This window comes from Schistocerca cancellata, chromosome 2 (assembly GCF_023864275.1).
Source record: "Schistocerca cancellata isolate TAMUIC-IGC-003103 chromosome 2, iqSchCanc2.1, whole genome shotgun sequence".
In the NCBI taxonomy this organism is placed as follows: domain Eukaryota; kingdom Metazoa; phylum Arthropoda; class Insecta; order Orthoptera; family Acrididae; genus Schistocerca; species Schistocerca cancellata.
The window spans coordinates 342,151,812-342,174,010 of NC_064627.1; the positions used below are offsets into that span (position 1 = coordinate 342,151,812).

Below are 22,199 nucleotides of genomic sequence, written 5' to 3' on the forward strand. Positions count from 1 at the left end.
ACCACCAGGAGACGACATTTCAGTACTGCCAATAAACACACAGCAAAGTATATACACTATCCTAACTTCTGAAACAATAGTTCCTTCATCAGGGAGGAAAAAAATGGCACAAATGGCTCTAAGCACTATGGGACTTAACACCTGAGGTCATCAGTCCCCTAGACTTAGAACTACTTAAACCTAACTAACCTAAGAACATCACACACATCCGTGGCCGAAGCAGGATACGAACCTGCGACCGTAGCAGCAGTGCAATTCCAGACTGAAGCGCCTAGAACCACTCGGCCACAGCGGCTGGCCATCAGGGAGGAGACAGGGATCGGTTGGGGAAGGTTAAAAAAAGTGTGTGTGTGGGGGGGCAGGTTACTCAGAACCCAGGACCCATCACTTCCCTGAGGGAGGAACTGTTAGTTCTGAAAACTGGAATAGTAATGTACTTTTTTACTTATTTATAAGCGGAACTGAAATTTTGCCTCCTAAAGGAAAGTAATGGCCAGCAATCCTGTCTTACAATTTTACAGTCTTCACTAGTAAAATTTCCTTTTGATACAATTAATATCACATAGGTGGCTCTTTGGGGGATCTGATTAGCACTGACATTTAGGAGTACAATCCCTGTTTAATTAAACATTAGCAACTGTTGTTGGTGTTTGGAGACTTAATTTCCTTTATTTTGTAAAATATTATCATCAGCTATTTCACATTTACTGCTGGATAACACAAAAAAAAATTGTTATGGACTTGAGCTATATGGTTTCATGTGTGATGTATACTCCTGCAATTTGTTTATTCAATTAAAAAGGAAAAAAAGTTATGTTCAGCAGAAAATCACCTGAAACACCTGTAGCCCAAGTTTGTAGACATGAGAGTGAGTAACAAGCTATCAACCTGAGCAACAGTGATTGTGCCAGTGGATGCTGAATATATTCCATACACTGCTCTGGCACAACTTTGCCATCTAATTTAATTATTTTTATTGCGATGCAGAATTAGCAAACATCAAGCTTTCGGAGCTGAACATTTTATGGTGTTGTATGTGAACAACTTTCTTCAGCAGCATGTGTTGCCATTTCTTTTTTCCATGTAGCTCCTAAAGAAAAAGTCCCTGGTTCCAGATGTTCAGAATTCTTTTTTATCTGCATATTGCTGCAATCCAAACTCATGCTGTGCAGTGAATGTAGCGTATATTTTTCATATATCCATAATCACTTCAGCAATACTACTCACAACTGAAGTATGGCCCAATAATAAAGAAGTGCACAGTGTGGAAATCCTCTCTGACGAGTGCATGTGCAATGGCCCATTCCTTAATACATACTCAAGTGATCTTGTCAAGACAGTTGCACTGTCTCAGCTGTTAATGAAAATGGGCCTGCAGCTCCCCACAAGTTGCAATGCTAGCTTCAGCTAGGCTTCTTTCGCACTTTAAAGCTTCTCAGAGCACATCACTTCTGCATGTTATACAAACTGTTAACACACACACACACACACTACTCAATCTATAACCTCAATTTGTTTCAACATATAAGAGGAAACATCAACGGCAACTTCATAACTGCCAAAGAATACGGCACCACCAAGTGTTATCCATGTGATTCTGGGCAGAAATCCAGCAAATAACCTGTAAAAAGAGAAAAATACATTTTAAATTAACTGTTACATTACATGAAAAAGTAGTTATGATCACATAAATCGATAAGATTATGGAAAATTACTGGTTGAACACAAACAATGGTGAGATGACGGAGATAATCAATCATTGCCATTCGGAAGCATTGAGTAGAGTTGTGCACGTTACAGAAAAATAGTTTGTGGAGAAAATGTACTGAAGTAGATTGGTATTCAGTTTGAGGTACAGCTTTTAAGTTAACATGTCAGAATTATAACACTACCAATAAGTATTTGCATTTTTATTATTTTGAATGTTTGTCAATGAAGAGAAGTATGTGGTACAATGAAGTGAAGCCTCAAATCACATTCCTCATGAAACTGTTCCAATGCACAGAAGAATGTAATCAAATAAGTACCTTGTGAGAAAGCATATTACTAGCCAAAGTTCAGTTACAATAGTAGTTTTCATCCCCAAACACATGTAGTGTTTGTATAATTAAAGTCTAGCCAGTCTCCAAAACAAGTAAGACAGTCATGGGAAGCTAGCTCACAAGATCTTGGTCACCAGCATGATTTTCTGTGGAAAGAATGTAAAGCCGAAAGACTACTGAGCCATTTCTCTGAGTCAGGATGTTGTCGTTAGGTTATCATTACAATAAGATTACTTGCTACTGGGCTTCCAAAACTACCTCAAGGAAAGTGTTAAATAGCTGATGATGAAGATGATGTATGTTGCTAGTGCTACTCTGAGATAAAGAAGTTGGCACATGAGGAATTCATGGCTGGCAGCATCAAGCTAGTCAGGAGAACAAGAATTACAGTGTGATATCTCACAGAGGAACATGAAACATTTAGCTCTAGGCAGGTGTATTTAGGGGAACTGCGGCTCAAACTCAGAAGAGTAGTTGACAAAGCACTGGATAAATACACCATGTAATCAAAAGTACCTGGACACCTGGGTGAAAATGACTTACAAGTTCGTGGCGCCCTCCACAGGTAATGCTGGAATTCAATATGGTTGGTGTTGGCCCACACATAGCCTTGATGACAGCTTCCACTCTCGCAGACATATGTTCAATCAGGTGCTGGAAGGTTTCTTGAGGAATGGCAGCCCATTCTTCACAGAGTGCTGCACTGAGGAGAGGTATCGATGTCAGCCAGTGAGGCCAGGCACAAAGTTGGCATTCCAAAACATCCCAAAGGTGTTCTACAGGATTCAAGTCAGGACTCTGTGCAGTCCATTACAGAGATGTTATTGTCATGTAACCACTCCGCCACAGGCCAGGCAATATGAACAGGTCCTTGACCGTGTTGAAATATGCAATCGCCATCACTGAATTGCTCTTCAACAGTGGGAAGCAAGAAGGTGCTTGAAACAGCAATGCAGGCCAGTGCTGTGATACTGCCATGCAAAACAACAAGGGTGCAAGCCCCCTCCATGAAAAACAACCACACCATAACACCACCACCCCCAAATTTTACTGTTGGCACTACACACGCTGACAGATGATGTTCACCAGGCACTCGCCATACCCACACCCTAGCGAGGCATTGTTTGGAATTTACTGCCGTGATGTATGGCTTATGAACACCTGCTTGACCATGAAATCCAAGTTTTATCACCTCCTTGACTAACTGTCATAGTACTTGCAGTGGTTCCTGATGTAGTTTGGAATTCCTATGTGATGGTCTGGGTAGATGTCTGCTTATTACACATTACGACCCTCTTCAACTGCTGGCAGTCTCTGTCAGTCCAGACGAGGTCGGCCTGTATGCTTTATTGCTATACATGTACCTTCACATTTTCACTTCACTATCACATCGAAAACAGTGGACCTAGGGATGTTTAGCAGTGTGGAAATCTCACCTACAAACATATAACACAAGTGACATCCAATCAGCTGACCATGTTCGAAGTCCATGAGTTCCGTGGAGTGCCCCATTCTGCTCTCTCATGATGTCTAATGACTACTGAGGTCACTTGGCAGCACAATGCACCTAATATGAAAAACGAATGTTTTTGGGGGTGTCCGGATACTTTTGATCACATAGTGTGTGTAATTAGTAGAAGAGTTCGTGATGAAAGAGACCCTCCAAGGTGTACAGCCTCTCTAAAGAAACAGTGACTACTGCACAGTAACTGTAAAAACAAAGCACAGTAGTACAGATGGAGAGATGCTAAATGAGATGCATTTGGCTGTCAGACAGTCAGTGTATGAAGTCTTCAATATGAATACCAGGTGTACCGGTATGAAATGAGTGATAAGATACAAATGTGTCGATAGGGAACATTTGTTGTGAACGAGCCTTAATTTTTTTTTTGTTTGGTTGGTATGACATCTGTCAAAGATATTTAGTATACATTAAGTCATGGAACAAACTAAATCATATGTTATCATCGTGTTAACAATGTCGAATTTTGTACCAGAAAGTGATGATTTGTCGATAGCATTAATTTTTTGTTTTAATTTGAAAAAAAGTGCTGCAGAGTCACATCAAATGCTTGTCGAGGCGTACTGTGATCATGCTCTATCAGAAGCAACGTGCAAAAGATGGTTTCAATGGTTCAGAAATAATGATTTTGATGTAAGAAATGAAGAACGTGGAAGACCACCAAAAAAGTTCGAAGATGCCGAATTGCAAGCAATATTGGATGAAGATGGTACTTTGAGTCAGAAGAAAATGACAGCAATGCATTTGTCAACTTTTGCTTCAAAGACATGATAGAAAATCAATTTTGCATCAAACTGTTACTGGCGATGAAAAATGGATTTATTTTAAGGAACCTAAACGGGAAAAATCATGGGTTAATCCGGGACAACCATCAACATCAACTGCAAAACCAGATCGATTCGGCAAGAAGACAATGCTCTGTATTTGGTGGGATCAGAAAGGAGTGGTGTATCATGAACTTCTGAAACCCAGTGAAACTGTGAATACTAATCACTACAGACAACAAATGATCAATTTGAACTATGCATTGATCGAAAAAAGACCAGAATGGGCCAGAAGACATGGCAAAGTAATTTTTTTCCACGACAATGCACCTGCACACAAAGCAAAACTGGTTCAGGATACAATCAAAACACTTGGCTAGGAGCTGCTACCGCACCCGCCGTGTTCACCAGACTTGGCCACTTCTGACTACCATTTGTTTTCATCAATGGGATACGCATTGGCTGAGGACCACTTTGATTCCCACGAAGAAGTCGAAAATTGGGTGTCCGATTGGTTTGCTTCAAAAGACGAACATTTCTATTGGCGTGGTGTCCACATATTGCCAGAAAGGTGGTCAAAATGTATAGAAAGCAATGGCCAGTACTTTGAATAAAATGTTTTTACTTTTCAATTCAAAATTAGTGTTTCATTTTCACACACACACACACACACACACACACACACACACACACACACGCACAAAACGCTCATTTCATACCGGTACACCTGGTACAATGGCAGAATGTAATCGAATGACCTCTCACAAAATTAGGAACATTCCGGTCATATGTAAAGCCTGTCAGTGGCACCAAAGTTAATGTCCACACCCATGTGGATGTCACAGGAACTGAAATTGAGAATGATAACGCAAGAGTAGAAATGCTGAATTCTGTTTACAAGTGTTCCTTTGCAAATGAAAATCCAAGAGTACTGCCCCAGTCTAAATCTTGCAAATATTACTGTTGTAGATATTAGTGTCAGTGGCATTGAGAAACAGTTGCAATCATTATAACTGAATAAGGTGAGGGCCTACTTGGGTCCCTATCAGAGTGTATAAAGACTTTGTGGCTAAATTAGATGGTCTTTCAACCATAATAAACTGTAGATATTTTGAACAAAAAACTTTGCTCAGTAGTTGGAAGCAAGCACAGGTCAGACCCATTTATAACAAGCTTAGCAGAAGTGATGCACAAAACTATCTACCAGTATCTTTAACATCCATCAGTTGTAGAATCTTAGAAAATAGCAGTTTTCTGAGATAAAACATAATGATATATCTCAAACAAAATGACTGACTGAGGTGGTGCAGAGGTTAGCACCCTGGACTTGCGTTCAGCAGGATGATTCAAATCCCTGTCCAGCCATCCAGATTTAGTTTTCCACGATAGCCCTATATCACTTAAGGCAAGTGATGGGATGGTTCCTTTGAAAGGGCACAAATGATTTTCTTCTGTAATCCAAGCTTGTGCTTCATTACTAATGATCTTGTTGTCAATGGGATGATAAACTCTTAATCTTCCTTCCTTAGGACAGAATGACCTCTGTGCCAACAAGCGTGGATTTCAAAAACATCAATCCAGTGATTGCCACCTAGACATCCTGCCAGCTGTGAATCAAGGCAGCCAGGTAGCTTCAGTATTTCTTAACTTTCAAAAGCCACTTGACTCAGTATTGTACCAACACCTATTATCAAAAGTATAAACATATGGGTATCAGGTGAAATTTGTAACTGGATTGAGAATTTCTTGTTAGGGAGGATGCACTATGTTATTTTGGATGGGAAACATTGACATATGTAGAAGTAACTTCAGGCATGCCCTAAGAAGTGCTCTGGGATCCTTGCTGTTCGTGCTGATTATTAATAAACTAGCACACAATTTTAAAAGTAACCTCAGACTTTTTGCTGACGATGCAGTTATCTGTAACGAAGTACTGTGAGACAAAAGCTATATAAATAATGTCAGATCTCAATAAGAGTTGAAAGTGGTGTTCACAGACTCACAGTTTGTTTTAAACATTCATAAATGTAAAAGTGTACACATCACAAAATCCAAAAATGTACTATCCTATGACTACCTCCTCAATGAGTTGTAGTTGGAATCTGCCAACTCATTAAAATACTTTGGTGTAACATTTTGTAGGAATATGAAATGGAATGATCCTGTAGGGTAAGTCATAGGCAAAGCAGGTGTCAGATTTCAGTTCACCGACAAAATGCTGAGAAAATGCATCCAGTCAGCAAAGGAGACTGCTTACAAAACTCCTATGGATTCCATCCCAGAATATTACTTAAGAGTGGGGACCATACCACACAGGACTAAAGAGCGATTTGAATGTATACAGAAAGGCAGTACGAATAGCCACAGGTTGATTTCACACATAAGGTGCATCATAAACATCTGAAAAACCAGAATTAGCTGACCCTTGAAGTTAGATGGAAACTGTACCACAAAAACATACTTACAAAGTTTCAAGAACTAGAACTAAGTGAGAAGTCTTGGAATATCCTACAGCCTGCTAAGCATTGCTTTTGTAATGACCATGAAGACAAGATCTGACTAACGATTAAACTTCCAAGAGCTTTAAACAGAGCTGTCATTGGCCACTGTCAAATTGTATATGACTGCCATGTTACTGTGGCCTCACTGTTCTATAGATGCACTGTGACATCACTGGTGCTCGCTTCCTCATCAGATTTGGTAATGTTTTCATCCCATGTTGATTACCCCTGTTTCAAACTTGTGATGGCTAGCTCCCAGGCTGTGCTTTGCTGAGCTGCAAACTGCCATCTTTATTGACGTGTTTAGATGCTTCTATTTTTATAGCTTCTTTTATAACATCATCATGCCAACTCTGCCGTGCTGTGGGAGAGTATACATTTCGTTAGGAGACAGCTGGATTCAAATAGTCATGCGCTACAGACTGTCTGATTGACAGAGGTGCGCTAGGAACTAGACTGGAAGTGGATCAATGTGGCCACTGTAGTACAACAGGTGTCATCACAGAAAAGGACACAGAGGAACAGAAAGGTTCAGTAGGATCTCTCAACAATAACAAGGTGCAGAATGAAAGTCAACAGAACGAACTGTCATTTATACGACACAGAGAGATATGAACATAGGTGTCATAACGGCACTTAAGAAGAGTCTTAACATCACATCGGCCTCTCAGAGTATCCCTATCTGCGATATTATAAGTGGGGTCGAACATGCAATCTGCAAGATGCCTGAGAGATTGCAGACTAAATTTATTGTGAAATATGGTGAATTATTTCAAAATCAAAACCATCACCAACTAACTTGACTGGGACTGAATACAACAGACTTTGCACACACTGCAACAATCCTCTCATCATGGTTCTGCCTGCTGACGAGGGCAATGCATCTGTCATTCTGAATAAAGCTCACTATGATGCAAAAATTCAGGTGATTCTTGAGGAGGAGTCCAACCGAAAATTACCATGGGACCCACCTGATGTCAAGAACAGTCAGGTGGGAAAACATTACAGCTCCTAAAACAGTAACCATTGGAAGAGGCTGTTATTATCAATCTCATCCCACAGGTGCTGAGAGCACATACACTTTATGAGCTATCAAAGATCCGTGAAATGAATTCACCTCTTTGTCACACTGTGAACAAAACTGGGACAGCAACATATAGATTGGCAAAATATCTGGCCAGCCAACGTGGGTTGTGTGTACATCTCATCTAATACCAATGATTTTATCAACTGAATTGAGCATTTTTGTGTTGGGGGAGATTACGTAATGGTCAGCTTTAATGAGGTCTCCATATTTATGCATGTTCATGTATGGATCTTTTCTCCCAGTTATTTAATAGTACAGTAGAGTCCCATTATTACGAAACCCTCTATTCCAAAAATCTGTTATTTGATAGCGCAGTAGAGTCCCAGTATTATGAACCCCGCTACTCCCAAAATTCGCCTATTCGGAACAAAGTTCAGAAAAATTACTGATTTTTGAACTTAAAAACAGTAGAAATTAAATAAGACATTGTGAAAAAATGTACATTTACTATTGGACAAAGAATTTAAAGAGAGACATACATAGAGCCTAAGCTTGATGAAAACACCTGGAAACATATAGGAATGAGAGTGTGTTACAGTACATGTTGGCTCCATTTATACAATTCTGTGGAATAATTTTTAATCACTGCTAAACACATAAAATAACCAAATTACAAACACTACAGAAGTAAAGTCAAGTCATTTTTTTCTGACAAAGAGCACTGAATTGACTTGAGGATGCAATGTTCCGCCATTGCCACATGAATATAACATCATTTGGTGTTGATGAAGTATGCTATTCAACATAGTGTAAGGTGAGGTCAAGAGCATTTACCATATCTGTGTGTGGTATGAGGTCAGTTTTGAGTGTTAACCACCTCCTCACTTTCCTCTGAGTCAATGTCAGCTGATGAGTCCTGCACCATTGTAAGATGTCTTCATCTCCATACCCCTGGTGACCATTGTCATCAACAGCAGTCCAAACCTCAACATAGCTTTCGTCTACGTCTTCAAAGCCAGGGATTTTCTTGATTAGTGGAAGAAGATCACAGTCTTTCACTGGTGTAAAAGGTGTTTCAACAAATTCCAATGCAAGCTAGAGATTTTTCCATGATTTTTGTAATGCACCATTACTGGTGTTATTCCATGCTTCAGCCAACAAGTAAATTACATCTTTTATTGTAATTTTCTTAAGTTTTTGCAGGATTGTGATTTCATTTTCATCATCTTCGAGTGAGGTGTGAAGCAGCATTATTTTGTATTTTTGTTTAATGGCCTGCATCACACCCTGGTCCGTACGCTGAAGAACTGAAGTTGCATTCAGTGGTAGAAAAACTGCTTTGATGTCTCCACAAACAATTATCGTTTCTTCTGATTGAGATGGAGCATTGTCTATGAACAGCAGGGCACAATTAGGCAGTCCATTTTCTCTAATGAACGCAGTCACTTTGGGGACAAATTGTGTTCCAACCATTCCTTGAACAAGTTGTGCTCCATCCAAACATTTTTTTGGATTATTATAATACACAAGAAGTGAGTTGATGTTATAGTTTTTGAATCGCTATTACCCGATTTGCCTATTACCCTCAGTGGAAGTTTGTTTGTTGCTGGGTAGTTGCTGTGAGCTAAGATAGATGTTGTTTGTCCATTTTAAACCCTGGGGCAGATTTCTCTTCTTGCAAAGCAAGACTTTTGGTAGGCAAAGCCTTAAAATTCAGTCCGGTTTAATCTGTGTTGTAAACTTGCTGCAGTGAGCAGTTTTGAGAAGAAACAAGGTCTTTAAATTCTTATAGGTAATTGGCAGCTGTTTTGCTGTCAGCTAACAGCTCCTCCCCAGCAATTATGAGGTGTCTAAGTCTGTGTTTTTTCTAGTTGAAAATGATGGGTCACCATCCATAAGCTTGTTCACTGAAGCACCTTTTCTTTTACCACAGGACTAGAAATGGGGATTCTTTTCTGTCTTACTTGAGTGAACCACAAGAATAAGGCCTTGTCAAGTTTTTCATATGAAGACACAGTTGTTTTTTACCACTTTTCCAGAGTTATTCCACTTGATCCAGAACAAAACTGCTCAATTTTAACGCAATTTTTTTTCCGGTCTGTAATTGTTGCCTTTCCGACACCATATATGAGTGATGATTTAGTAGCACATTCTCCCTTCTCCAGTCTTTTTAACATTTCCAGCTTTTGTTTTAAAGTATACAAAGAATGACCTTGTTTACTTGCCATGTTTAATGTTTGACATCAAGTACTGTGAACATAAATAAAAAAGGCACAGTAACTCAGTAAAGTAACTCAACACTCACGGAACAAAACTTAACAATAAATTTACAATAATGTGTTTGGAACGAGGGAGGGAGAGGGGGGATAGGTAGGGTGTCTGTGCTATGAGTTGTCAAAGGTCACTCACAGATTTCATCACACTTAATTTAGGACTTAACATGTCAATACATTGATATTATTCATGAAATCTGCCTATTCTGAATTCCTGCTAAACTGAACAGTGTTCGGTCGCAATTAGTTCCACATAGCGGAACTCTACTGTACAGTTGTGGGGGTTGTTTAATTACATGTTGACATCATTATATTTCCTATACGGCAGCCAGTATTTTGACCAGATGGATGGCATGACAATGGGAAGTCTGTTTGCTCCGTCCAAAGCCAACCTTTTTATGGAGAAATTTGAAAACATCGCCTTGGGCACAGTTCCTGGTAAGCCAAATTGCTTTTATCATTATGTCAATGACACATTTATCATCAGGCGTGAAAAACTGGCTGGCATTCACAACCACATTAGATTTATGATGTAAGTAGAGATGCCTTTCCTTGGTGTCCTCATTCCCCAAAAATCCTGTGGTCACCTCAGCCACAGCATCTACAGGAAACCAATCTATGGACCAGTACCTGCAAAATTCAGCCACCATCATCTGGCACAAAAACGTTGCATTCTGAACAACCTCGTCCATCATGTTAAAGTTGTCTGCCACTGGAATTAAGCCAACTCCAAAGAGCCTTCTCATAAAATGGCTACAATTACCAGCAGATATCACAGCCCATTTCTAGTGAGAAGAAGAGAGGTAGAAACTTGCATTCTTGCCTTTCTGTGGCACAGTGTTGAGAAAGATTAGCTGCCTCCTCAAGAGGCACAACATTTCATTTGCAATCAGACCCCCAGCAAAAATATGACAGCTCATGAGGCCCGTGAAGGATGATAGGGCTCAGAACACCTGGAATGTACCAGATACCATGTGAATGTGACTGCTTCTATGTTGGGCAAACAGTATGCATTGTGGAGCAATGCAGGATGGATCACGAGAAGTGCTTTTGCCTATGCTATCCCGAAAAACCAGCCATGGCAGAAAATCAACACCAGGTTGTATTCACTGAAACATCTGTCATTATGAGGATGAACGGATGTTGGAACAGCATTATAAAAGAAGCTATAAAAATAAAAAATATCTGAAAACAACATTAATAACAATGGTGGTTTACATCTTAGCACAGTTTGGGACCTGGGCATTGCAAGGTAGAAGAGGGTGCGATGGATGCGGGATGAAAACATTATGCTATTTGAATAGGAAGTGATCAACAGTGACATCACAGCCAGCAGTGCAGCTATATAATGGTGACACCACATCGACACAGCAATCATTAAACACTTACCATTGGCTGAGAAGAGCTTGGTCAAAAGCTCTTGGTTTTTTAACCACCTGACATGGCTGGAAGCCCAAGAAAATTTTATTATGATCTCACTAATTACAGAAGGCTCAAACGCATTTAAGGAATAAATCTTTCATGTGCTCCATACACCAATGGAACAGGAAGAAACCCTAATGAGTGGTACAATGGGAGGTATTCTTGATTTTGCATTTCAGAGTGGTCTGCTAAATATAAGTAGGTGCACATATTCCTCAGCCCATGCACCAATATGATCCTAAACCGCAGCTTTTGGAGATCAGTGTTCATTCTTTGGGTCTTCCAAGGGATGTGGAATCAGTTTCACCTCCTTTGCCTGACCAGGAATCGTAGACACTAGATGACCACACCACTATTGTTGCCAGAACTAAATGAGGCTGATGTGACCATCTTCTTGAAGCTCTAACTTTTGGTAAGGATCCCATCATATCCAGCCCCCTTCTGTTGCCTGACCATACTACACCTTTGCAATTATGAGCTCAACAGACTGATTAATGGCAGGAGAGAATTTATATCCTGCTGAACAACTATGGCATGATGGGCACTGTTGACTCAACAGTGAACAGTGACATCTTGGTGAGCATAAATCCTGTTACGTAGTGAGCCAGATGCTCAGCAATATGGCACCACATTGGCAGGGGCCAGTTCCTCTGGTGCTCTAGCCATGATAAGGCTGCTGGCCCTGCAATTCCTCACTGTTGGCCCAGGAATTCCTCATTCAGGATTTTAAGATAAACAATTGACACTGGCTGCAACTGAACACTGAAATAAATTCAGTGGTAATAAATGAAAGCTTTTGTCAGACCAGAATTTGAACCTGGATTTCCCACTTCTTGTACAAAATGGAATTGACAGTGAGCTTAGTGTAACAGTACTCTTTAATCTAGTACTAAGCAGCCATTACAGATACTCTACGATTAGTGTTTGTGTCCCAGCATCATACCCTTTGTCACATGTTTTTTCTTTCTTAACACTTACCTTTGGAGCAACTGCTCAACAATGGTCAGTGCTGCTGTGGGTGTAGAAGTGTCAATTTGAGTGTCTGTGCTTTTGAGTGAAAGAGTGTGCACTTAAACCAAAAAAATGGAAGAAGAAGAAGAAGAAGAAAAACGCAATGGTTCACTCAAAAGCTAGTGCAACTTTCTGGGTTGTAGAATATGCCTATATGCCGCACTAAGCCGAATCATCTGTGGTACCAGCTCATCGTTTCAGCTGAAAGTGATTGTGGCATTTCTTCAGTGAGCACTAGAGCTGTGACAAGTGACTGGAATGTTGTGTTTGAAGAATGGTGAGTTGTATGATAAGCTAAGCAATTTGTGCTTGTAAAGAGCTCAAGGAAATGCCTGCCCGTTGGCACTCAGCTGCAACAAATGTGGAAGGCTACATCTTGGCAATAAAGTCCACTGTTCACGCTACAGTGTTGTGGTCGCCAACGCATATGCCGAGTATCTTCTGTGCATCAAGTGATAATCACGACAGCCAGGTGTTTTGTAGAATATATTCATTAACAGTATTGCTAGTGAGGTTCATAGGTGACACTAACTCTTCTGTGCAAATAAACTTTTCTTATCATTTGGCCTCAGACTTCAGCAATTGATCAATTAGAGCATTTTTAATGGCAGTGTATTTATCACCACTTCGTAGTCAGGCCAAAATATCCTGAACTTTTAAGCCCATATCCTTGTTGAGAGTAGTGGGCTAACACAAACTTGTTCTAGCAAACCATACAACAGGATTTCTAGTCAGAATGGTTGCAGGTTTAACTGTTTTATGGTTCACAAGTATGTTCACAGGCACATCGAAAGTTGATGTTGGATTCTGCAGTGTAAATAATTAAGGTTTGATATGCAGAAGATATGCAGCATGTTTGACGCTGTTGTTTCATATTTGTTTGTGATGTGGCATGGGTTGAAGTGTTCGTGGTGATAAAACGTGTTGCTGTTTTAGTATGAATACTTTATTAACAAATTTGAATATAATAGAGGGAAACATTCCACATGGGAAAAATATATCTAAAAACAAAGATGATGAGACTTACGAAACAAAAGCGCTGGCAGGTCGATAGACACACAAACAAACACAAACATACACACAAAAATGAAGCTTTCGCAACAAACTGTTGCTTCATCAGGAAAGAGGGAAGGAGAGGGAAAGACGAAAGGATGTGGGTTTTAAGGGAGAGGGTAAGGAGTCATTCCAATCCCGGGAGCGGAAAGACTTACCTTAGGGGGAATAAAGGACAGGTATACACTCGCGCACGCGCGCGCACACACACACACACACACACAAAAACACACACGCACACACACACACACACACACACACACACACACACACACACACACACACACACATCAGCACATACACAGACACAAGCAGACATTTTTCAAAAATGTCTGCTTGTGTCTGTGTATGTGCGGATGTATATGTGTGTGTGTGCTAGTGTATAACTGTCCTTTTCCCCCCCCCCCTAAGGTAAGTCTTTCCGCTCCCGGGATTGGAATGACTCCTTACCCTCTCCCTTAAAACCCACATCCTTTCGTCTTTCCCTCTCCTTCCCTCTTTCCTGATGAAGCAACCGTTTGTTGCGAAAGCTTCAATTTTGTGTGTTTGTTTGTGTGTCTATCGACCTGCCAGTGCTTTCGTTTGGTAAGTCTCATCATCTTTGTTTTTAGATATATTATTAACAAATTTAATACATACAAATGATAGCAGAAACAATTCAAGATTGAAACAAAAGAACATTAAAAGACAATGACTAAATACATGATCAGAGAATATTCGGACATCACCAATAACATTGCACCACTTGTGACATCATTTCTTTATCAAACTTCAAATTCATTCCTTTTGAGTGATTCTGTTAACAACAGAAATTTATCCAAAGATAGTGAAGGTTTAAGATGCTCTTCGTTCATATTCGACATTTAAAAAAGGAGAGGCTGAATTCAAAAATGCTATGCTTCTCTTGAATATGATCAATATGAAAAAATATTTCAAATGAAAACACTGAGAAAATGCAGAATGCAATATTGGGTCTTTGGCAAATAAATACATATGAACCATGATGTATCAGAATAAAGACTGCAATACATTTGACATTGAGAATTAACTACAAGATAGTTTTGTGCAGAATGGGTGTCTTACCTGTCGAAACAGTAATCAAAACAGTGGATGAAAGCTTGGACTGAGAAATGAAATTGGAAAGGAGTCTGGCATTTCAAGCAATGTAGGGAAATAAACAAAAAACCTAAATGTGGATGGCCAGATAGGGATTTAAACCACTGTCCTCCAAAAAATGAGTTCAATGTCTTAACTACTGCTCCATCTCAGTTGGTGCCGGGGAGTTAAAACTGCTGGTAAGGTCATAGTCAGAAAACACTGGGACACAGAAAGGATTCTTCTTGAAAAAGGGAAACTAGTAACTGGTGAATACTAAGCTTGTTTTGTGGGACAAATGGATGAAACAGTACTCAAGAATAAGTCTGGATTGCGAAAGAAGATAATCAACTTTTATCAGGACTACACTCCTGCCCATAAAGGTACTTTGGTAATGGGAAAAGTGAGGGGTATTAAGTATAGTCTGTTGGAACAGCCACCTTATTTACCATCTGTGGTAACACTAACTTCCAAGTTGTCAGTCATTTTATGTTACTGGACAAAGATGTTTGTGACCGCATATTGAACTTCATTCTAAGCAACAGACAGCTTTAGTAATGAATAGTAAAGGTCAGTTTTTCTCCTAGTGTTTCTCATATAACTGCTTCAACCTGACTGATGGAATAAATCTTTTCCTTGCTTAGGTGGCTAACGCTCTCTTACTCCTTCTGTTAACATACGTATAACTGAACAGGTTGATAACACAGTCCATATTGACGTGACTTAACGCACAATTTTTATTTTATCAGAAATGTTAAAAAAAATTAAATAAGTAACTAATCGATAGTAAAAGGCACCTGACATGAAAAATAAATATGAAAACATTACGTAAAACTGTGGATCTACACAGAAAGAGATATGTTGCAACCAGGGGAGGTGTGATGTATTACATTTTGTAGCTTTGAACGCCACTGTTCTTCTCAAATTGCAATGGATTATGTATGACAAATTTCATTTGTGAAAATACATATTGTGAAGAAGCAGTTAAAATGCCCATCACACTGAAGAGCCGTCTAAAAGATCATTGTGTTTAATTCCACTTCTTATTCTCAGTGCTTAATTTATTTGCAATTAATACTTTTATCTACACACTGAAATACCTTGGAAAATTATGCTATAAGACATTAACGAATATAAAAATGTATTAATATCTCGATTTTTTTGGTTTACTAAACCAGCAATTTTATGAACAACAAAAGGTTCTTAACTTAGTTCTTGCAGTGCACTGACCTAAAAGGGAACCACACAAAAATTACATAAATTTTTTATCTATTTTGCTGTTAGAGCTGAAAAAATTTTCTCCATGTGCTCATAGTGTCTTATTCTGATACTGAAAAATGTAAACTTTTAGGTCCAGATATGTCACAATTACTAAAAAGCTCCTGACTGTTATGCTCGGGCCAAATGAATTTCTCGCAGAAACCCAACACTTTGTCTTTATCTGTGGAGGGTATATTCAAGGAGGGTTGGAAGTCTGATTCACACCCTAGCTCACTACTGACAGTAGTGAGCCAGGGTGTAAATTTGACCTTCATAGAGGCTACAACCTACCTTAAAAATGTCCTCTTCAGAGGAGGGCTTTCTCCAAGAAATTCATTTGACCATTTCTGCAAGAAATTCATTTGACCACTGCATAACAACAAGGAGTATTTTAATACTAATATTCTTTGAATATTTTAATAATAACAGTATTAATTATATTCCATCATCAACTTTCAAGGACTCTCACATCTCCTCTTCTACTCTACATACCTCCTCATTAAATCTGGTATTTAGGTGCTCCTCTTCTGTCTTATGCTAACATGTGTAGTTAAAATAGTATTATGATAATATTTAACTAAAGCAGTTGGGTCACTGTAAATTATTTAATATACACAATTCACTATAAATTACTGTTGGGATACAGTTGATTTCAAAGCAGACAATAAAAATGTGTGACTGTACTAACAAACTAAAAAGCTAAAAACAAAAGTTATGGAACAGTTTGGTACTAAAAGAACCCTGTTTACAGCTAAGTAGTTACAGGTGAAATTATTCAAGTTACTTTTTTATTTTATTGCAATATCCTGGAGTTAACCATCAAAACCAGAATATGTATGGACACCTACCTCTCACACAGTGATGTCAATGAAAAGAAAGAAAGAGAGAGAGAGAGAGAGAGAGAGAGAGAGAGTGTGTGTGTGTGTGTGTGTGTGTGTGTGTGTGTACACTTGTGTGCATGCAAGTCTTTAAGCTGATCTACTAGTTCAATTTTTCACCATTCAGAATAATTAAATCTATTCAACACCACGCAATGTTCAAAACAGCACAAACGGTATGTGTGCTAAGAGACACTCAACTTACAGATGAAAATTAACAGAAAGTTCAAAATTAAAAAATGTTGCTTCCACAAGACATCCATGTGATACATACCCTTTAAATCCTCTTTCAGAATACACATTTCTTAATACTCTTGATATTTTCAGTTTCTTGTAGTCCTCTGGAACTTGAAGTTCTTTGTCTGCCAACATAATTCTGGTTTTTGCTACATCAAGTGGAGTAGTTACTGCAGCAGCAATGCAACCTACAAAGGGCCTTTATATGAATTATTTGTATAAAATAACATTTACAACAATGATTCTAGCTGAATTTTTCACTCATAACTGGCTTTCATAGCTGAAGTTGCATTTTTTCAGATGTGGATGTATTTGGTCAATGAGAAACTGCTGAAGTAGTTAAATATGGACAAATCATTCAAAACTGACAATACATAGGAAGTATAATGTAAAAAATGAAACATAACAAATAAGAATCCAATTTAAGAACAGTGTTGTGGAACCTTATGGTACATCAAGTTATAATATAGAAAAAATAATCATCTAGAAAAATTATGAATGCGATGATGAATTGGGGAAGGTATAAGAAGTGCGTCTTAAGCAACAATGAAAAGATTTATGACTGAAAAACAGAGACAAGGGAGGGAACTGGAAGATTCATGATGGCATTTAAGCAGGAAGAGATGAAAAGGGGCAAAAATAAAATTAAAGGTCTTTCTATAAGTTATACCAGTGCTGAAAATGGGAACCGAAAACACCTTGAGGTATGTTCTCGTCTGCAGTGCCCAGAATTATATATGGTTGGTTTCAACAAACCGTTGTCACATTCATTATGGCTGTTAACTTAGCTGTGCAAAGACGTCTGTCACATTGTTCTAGTGACAAAATTAAATTTTCTATGCCATCAACTGCCATATCATGACAATAATATATGGTTATTTTACCGCTTACATTTGGTTTACTCAATTTGCAACTTCATTCCACAACAAGGCAGATGTGCAGCTAGTTACTGTCACGAATAAAACTGTGATTAACAGTACTCAAATTCACTTTTTCTATTACATCCAATTATTTTGCCTTAAAACCTCTATATGTGTGAGAATCACACTTTAAGTTTGAGGAATTTTTGCCTACTTTCCTCTGTTTTCTCTCTATAAAAAAAATGGGCATGCACTTGTTTTCCTGCTTGTCAAAGGATTCCTTCTGAAAGTTAGCAAAGTTTTCATTCTCTTTTGTGTGCACCTCTCGACGACTCCACCCTTTTGCTATTCAGTGGGTAGTCTCCTTTACTCTTTAACTATTTCCTTTCAGCAAGAATTTTTCTTACTATTCAGTTATAACTTATTTTTTCTCCAAACACATTATTTCTTTTCCATGCAATTTAGAAGCTCACCATATTCAATGTACAATTTTTTGTCTAATCTACTAATATCCACTGTATTGCATTTTGCGTAAGTGAAGCTTAATTGTTTGATTGTAATATTTGTTTTATGGATCTATTTGTTCACAATAAATTAAAGATCAAGTCATGTCAATAAGGTATTGTCACAACAACAGTCTTTTTCATCTTTTAAGCTGGACTTCACTATGATAGTTGCATGAAGATCCATGTTCATGTTCTGAAAACTGCTGCTTAGCTTTCTATCAGGGTTATCCGTTAGAAAAGGCACACTTCTTTGCCCATTATTTATGACTGATCCTGAAATCAGTTTTACAAATTTTCCATTTTGTTTTGAACTTCACACTCCCTGGAATGTTCATTTCAACATTTACAACCTTGCTAGTGATACTTTCTGATAGCACACTGAAGCTGTTTGTGCCCACGAGATTAGGTTTATTTAATGAGTATTCCTGAGAATGTGTCAATTTTTAATAACTTTGTTGGGTATTTCAAGTTAAATGGAAACAATTTTTGAATTATTTATGCACTTTCGCCCACTGTTTACACTGGTAAGAGTCTCTGAATTGTTTATGCACTGTTTACTGTTACTTTTCACTGGTGTATGTGCACTTGAGTTTTCTGTATCAAATTTCTCCAGGTAAATTGCTTCAGATATTGCTTGAAACTTTTGTTTGTAGCTTCAACTTTTGTTTCTAAGGTCAGTGATATTTTACTCAGAAAATTAACAGCTAGCTGTACACTTTTTAATCATTTGTTTAACTTCTCGATTTCACCTTTACAGTTATTGCAAACCCATTTGTTACTACATACCTAAAACTTTTAGTCACATTAATATTATTTGCTTCTATACCTGAAGCCAGAACCCATTCACTGCATAAATAAGTGATATAACTTAAGTCCAGTCATTTGAAGCCAGAATTCCTGAAATCCCAGGATAGATGACAATTATAGAATGCTTACCATCTGTCCACTGAAAAGTGCTACATGAAAATCTTAAACAGATTGTGGATAGGAGCAGGCAATTCCAAAGCCAACTACTTAGATGAGGCTGCTTTGTTCTGAAAATCATCTAGTCTGAGTTCAGCAATAACTAATATAAAACATACGAGGGTGAGTCAAAAGAAAACCTTAAACTTGTAATAACAAATCGAAATTTTGTGCCGTTATCCTGTAAGTTGGTAAGCTTGCTACAAACAGCGTGCGGGAAGGCCTGTAGGTGGCAGCATAGTGCAGATGCACACTTACTGTCGGAGTATCAGTATAAAGATGGCCGCCCCACTTGTGACTTGCACCACAGAAGAACAGCGTTCTGTTATTCGGTTTTTGCGTAGTGAAGGTGTGAAACCCATTGAAATTCATCTACAAATGTAGGTTCAACACGGTGATGCATGTTTGTCACAGCAGAAAGTCTACGAATGGAGGGGAAGTTCGCAAATGGTGTGACTTCAGTGGAAGATGCTCCTCGTCCAGGTCAGGATCAACGAGTTCTGACTCCACAGAACATTGCAGCAGTTGAAGCCATAGTGATGGAAAACTGCCAAGTGACACTGAATGACATTGCAGCATGTTTACAGATTAGTCACGGATCAGCACACCAGATTGTGCATCATGTGCTCCAGTTTCACAAAGTGTCTGCAAGATGGGTGCCATGGCAGCTGACTCCTGAAATGAGAGAATGACGTGTTGATGATGTGAAGAACTTCTTTGGCCTTTTCAACAAGAAGGTGATGACTTCCTTGCAAGAATCGTTACTGGGGACAAAACCTGGGTTCACTTCCATCAACTGGAAATGAAGAGAGCAAGCAAGGAATGGTGGCATTCCTCATCACCAAAACCAAAGAAGTTTCTAACAGAACAATCAGCAGGGAAGGTTATAATGACTCTCTTTTGGGACAAAAAAGGCGTCATTTTGGAGCATTATATGCCTAGAGGACCACTGTCACCAGCGCATCATACACAATCTCCTAAAAAATCATCTGGGGCCCGCAATCAAATCAAAGTGACATGGATTGCTGTCAGCAGGTGTCTTTTTCAACATGACAATGCAAGGCCCCACACCGCCTGTGCAACAGTTGCAACAATCACAGACCTGCATTTTGAGTGTCTTCCTCATCCACCATACTCACCAGACCTTGCCCCAAGTGATTTCCATATGTTTGGACCACTCAAAGACACAATGGGAGGAAAGAAGTTCCGTTCTGATGCAGTGGTACGCCATGTGGTGCATGAGTGGTTGTGTGGACTACTGAAAGAATTTTTTTTAAAGAAATTTATGCACTTTGTAAGCACTGGAGGACTTGCATTGAGTGTGGGGAAGATTATGTTGAAAAGTAATACAGCTTTGTACCACTTCTGCACAATAAATAATATTTAAAAAAATATTTAAGGTTTTCATTTGACTCACCCTCGTGTAACTGAGTGGACAGTGTGCCCTTTATCTTTATTGAAGGTAAGAGATGGAGATGATGATGATGATTACAATAAAATAACAAAATATTTAGATCTCTGGTACTGAGAAAAAGATTATGGCTTTTTAGGACCTGAAACACTAAGGGTTAGAATCAAAATAAGTAATGTAATTAAACACGTTAACTTTCAAATACTTGGAGATCACACAAGGTTCAAACAAAGAAAGAGAGAATATATTGAATGCTAGTAATTATTTCTGCAGTAGTCTACAGCAAACACTGGGAAAGAAAGTTCACAAAGGAACCCTGATTAAATGTTATAAAGTAATAACATTACTGGGTTTGCTGCATGGTAGTGAGAACTACTACTAATGGAATGATTTTTGTGATGTTAACGAGACACAGCTACACGGATAAGAAAAGAAATGAAGAGTTTTTACAGAACTCAAAATTCAGCATATAATTTAAGTGATAAAACAATACCAGAGATGGTGAAAGAACATGGAGATCAAACGACAAATATAAGACAAACTAACCCCCCGCCCCAAACACACAGACAGACAGGCAGAGAGAGAGAGAGAGAGAGAGAGAGAGAGAGAGAGAGAGAGAGAGAGAGAGAGATATGAAATGGGCAATTTAAAAATACGTGGGAAGAGTAATTGTGAAGAACCACGGTGGGCTCATGCCCCAACGTAAATAATGACAACTTGAATTGTTTTACACTTCAAGATTAGAAAACATAGTTAGTCTTTAGATCCATGCAACCTTATAGTATTCAGTAATTAATTAACAGTTTACCTGCAAATGCTCCACAGAGTGCCTTTTCTGCAGGGTTAAGTTCATCACCCTTTATTTCTCTGAGACTCAGTTTAAAAAATTCCCAGATAGGGAACTGCACAACGGAGAATGGAATCTCCCGGACAACTGTACTAGCAAAGCCTCTGTAGAATCCCATAAAGCCTTCCTTGGCATAGATGTGGTGCCACATGGACAACAAGGATAAATTTTGCGTAGAAGCTTGTTGTCGTTGCTTGAAAATTTCAGTTGGCACTTTAACCAGGCAAGAGACCTGCAAATGGAGTATATACAAAATGTTATTTACTGTGAAGTTGCTGGTTTATTTTTATTTTTATTTTTATTTACAAGGAAAAAAACTCTTTTTGAAGATAACTGTCAGAGATTGAGATACAAATACGATACCTGACACAGATTCAATGAGCCACAGATAGGGTCTCTTAAATATGAAATATCCTTTGTTTAGATGGAAAACTTAGGAATTTACATATTTTATACCCATTAGTGACAGTACACTATTGAATCATTTGATATGAATATTGACAAGAATTTATGAAGCAAGAGGTATA

General features: G+C 38.6%; 1 protein-coding gene across 3 annotated transcripts in view; it reads right to left on the reverse strand.

Moving 5' to 3' along the window:
* Positions 1–722: 722 nt before the first annotated feature.
* LOC126161733 (S-adenosylmethionine mitochondrial carrier protein homolog) overlaps positions 723–22,199 on the reverse strand; it is a 71,543-nt gene continuing 50,066 nt past the window's right edge. For all 3 annotated transcript variants that reach the window (XM_049917767.1, XM_049917769.1, XM_049917768.1), the window contains 3 exons: positions 21,634–21,904; positions 17,123–17,273; positions 723–1,621 (listed from right to left, as the gene is read on the reverse strand). In XM_049917767.1, the coding sequence (XP_049773724.1) occupies positions 1,495–1,621; positions 17,123–17,273; positions 21,634–21,904 (549 nt within the window). In that variant the 3' untranslated portion in view covers positions 723–1,494. The remainder of the gene's footprint in view (positions 1,622–17,122; positions 17,274–21,633; positions 21,905–22,199) is intronic.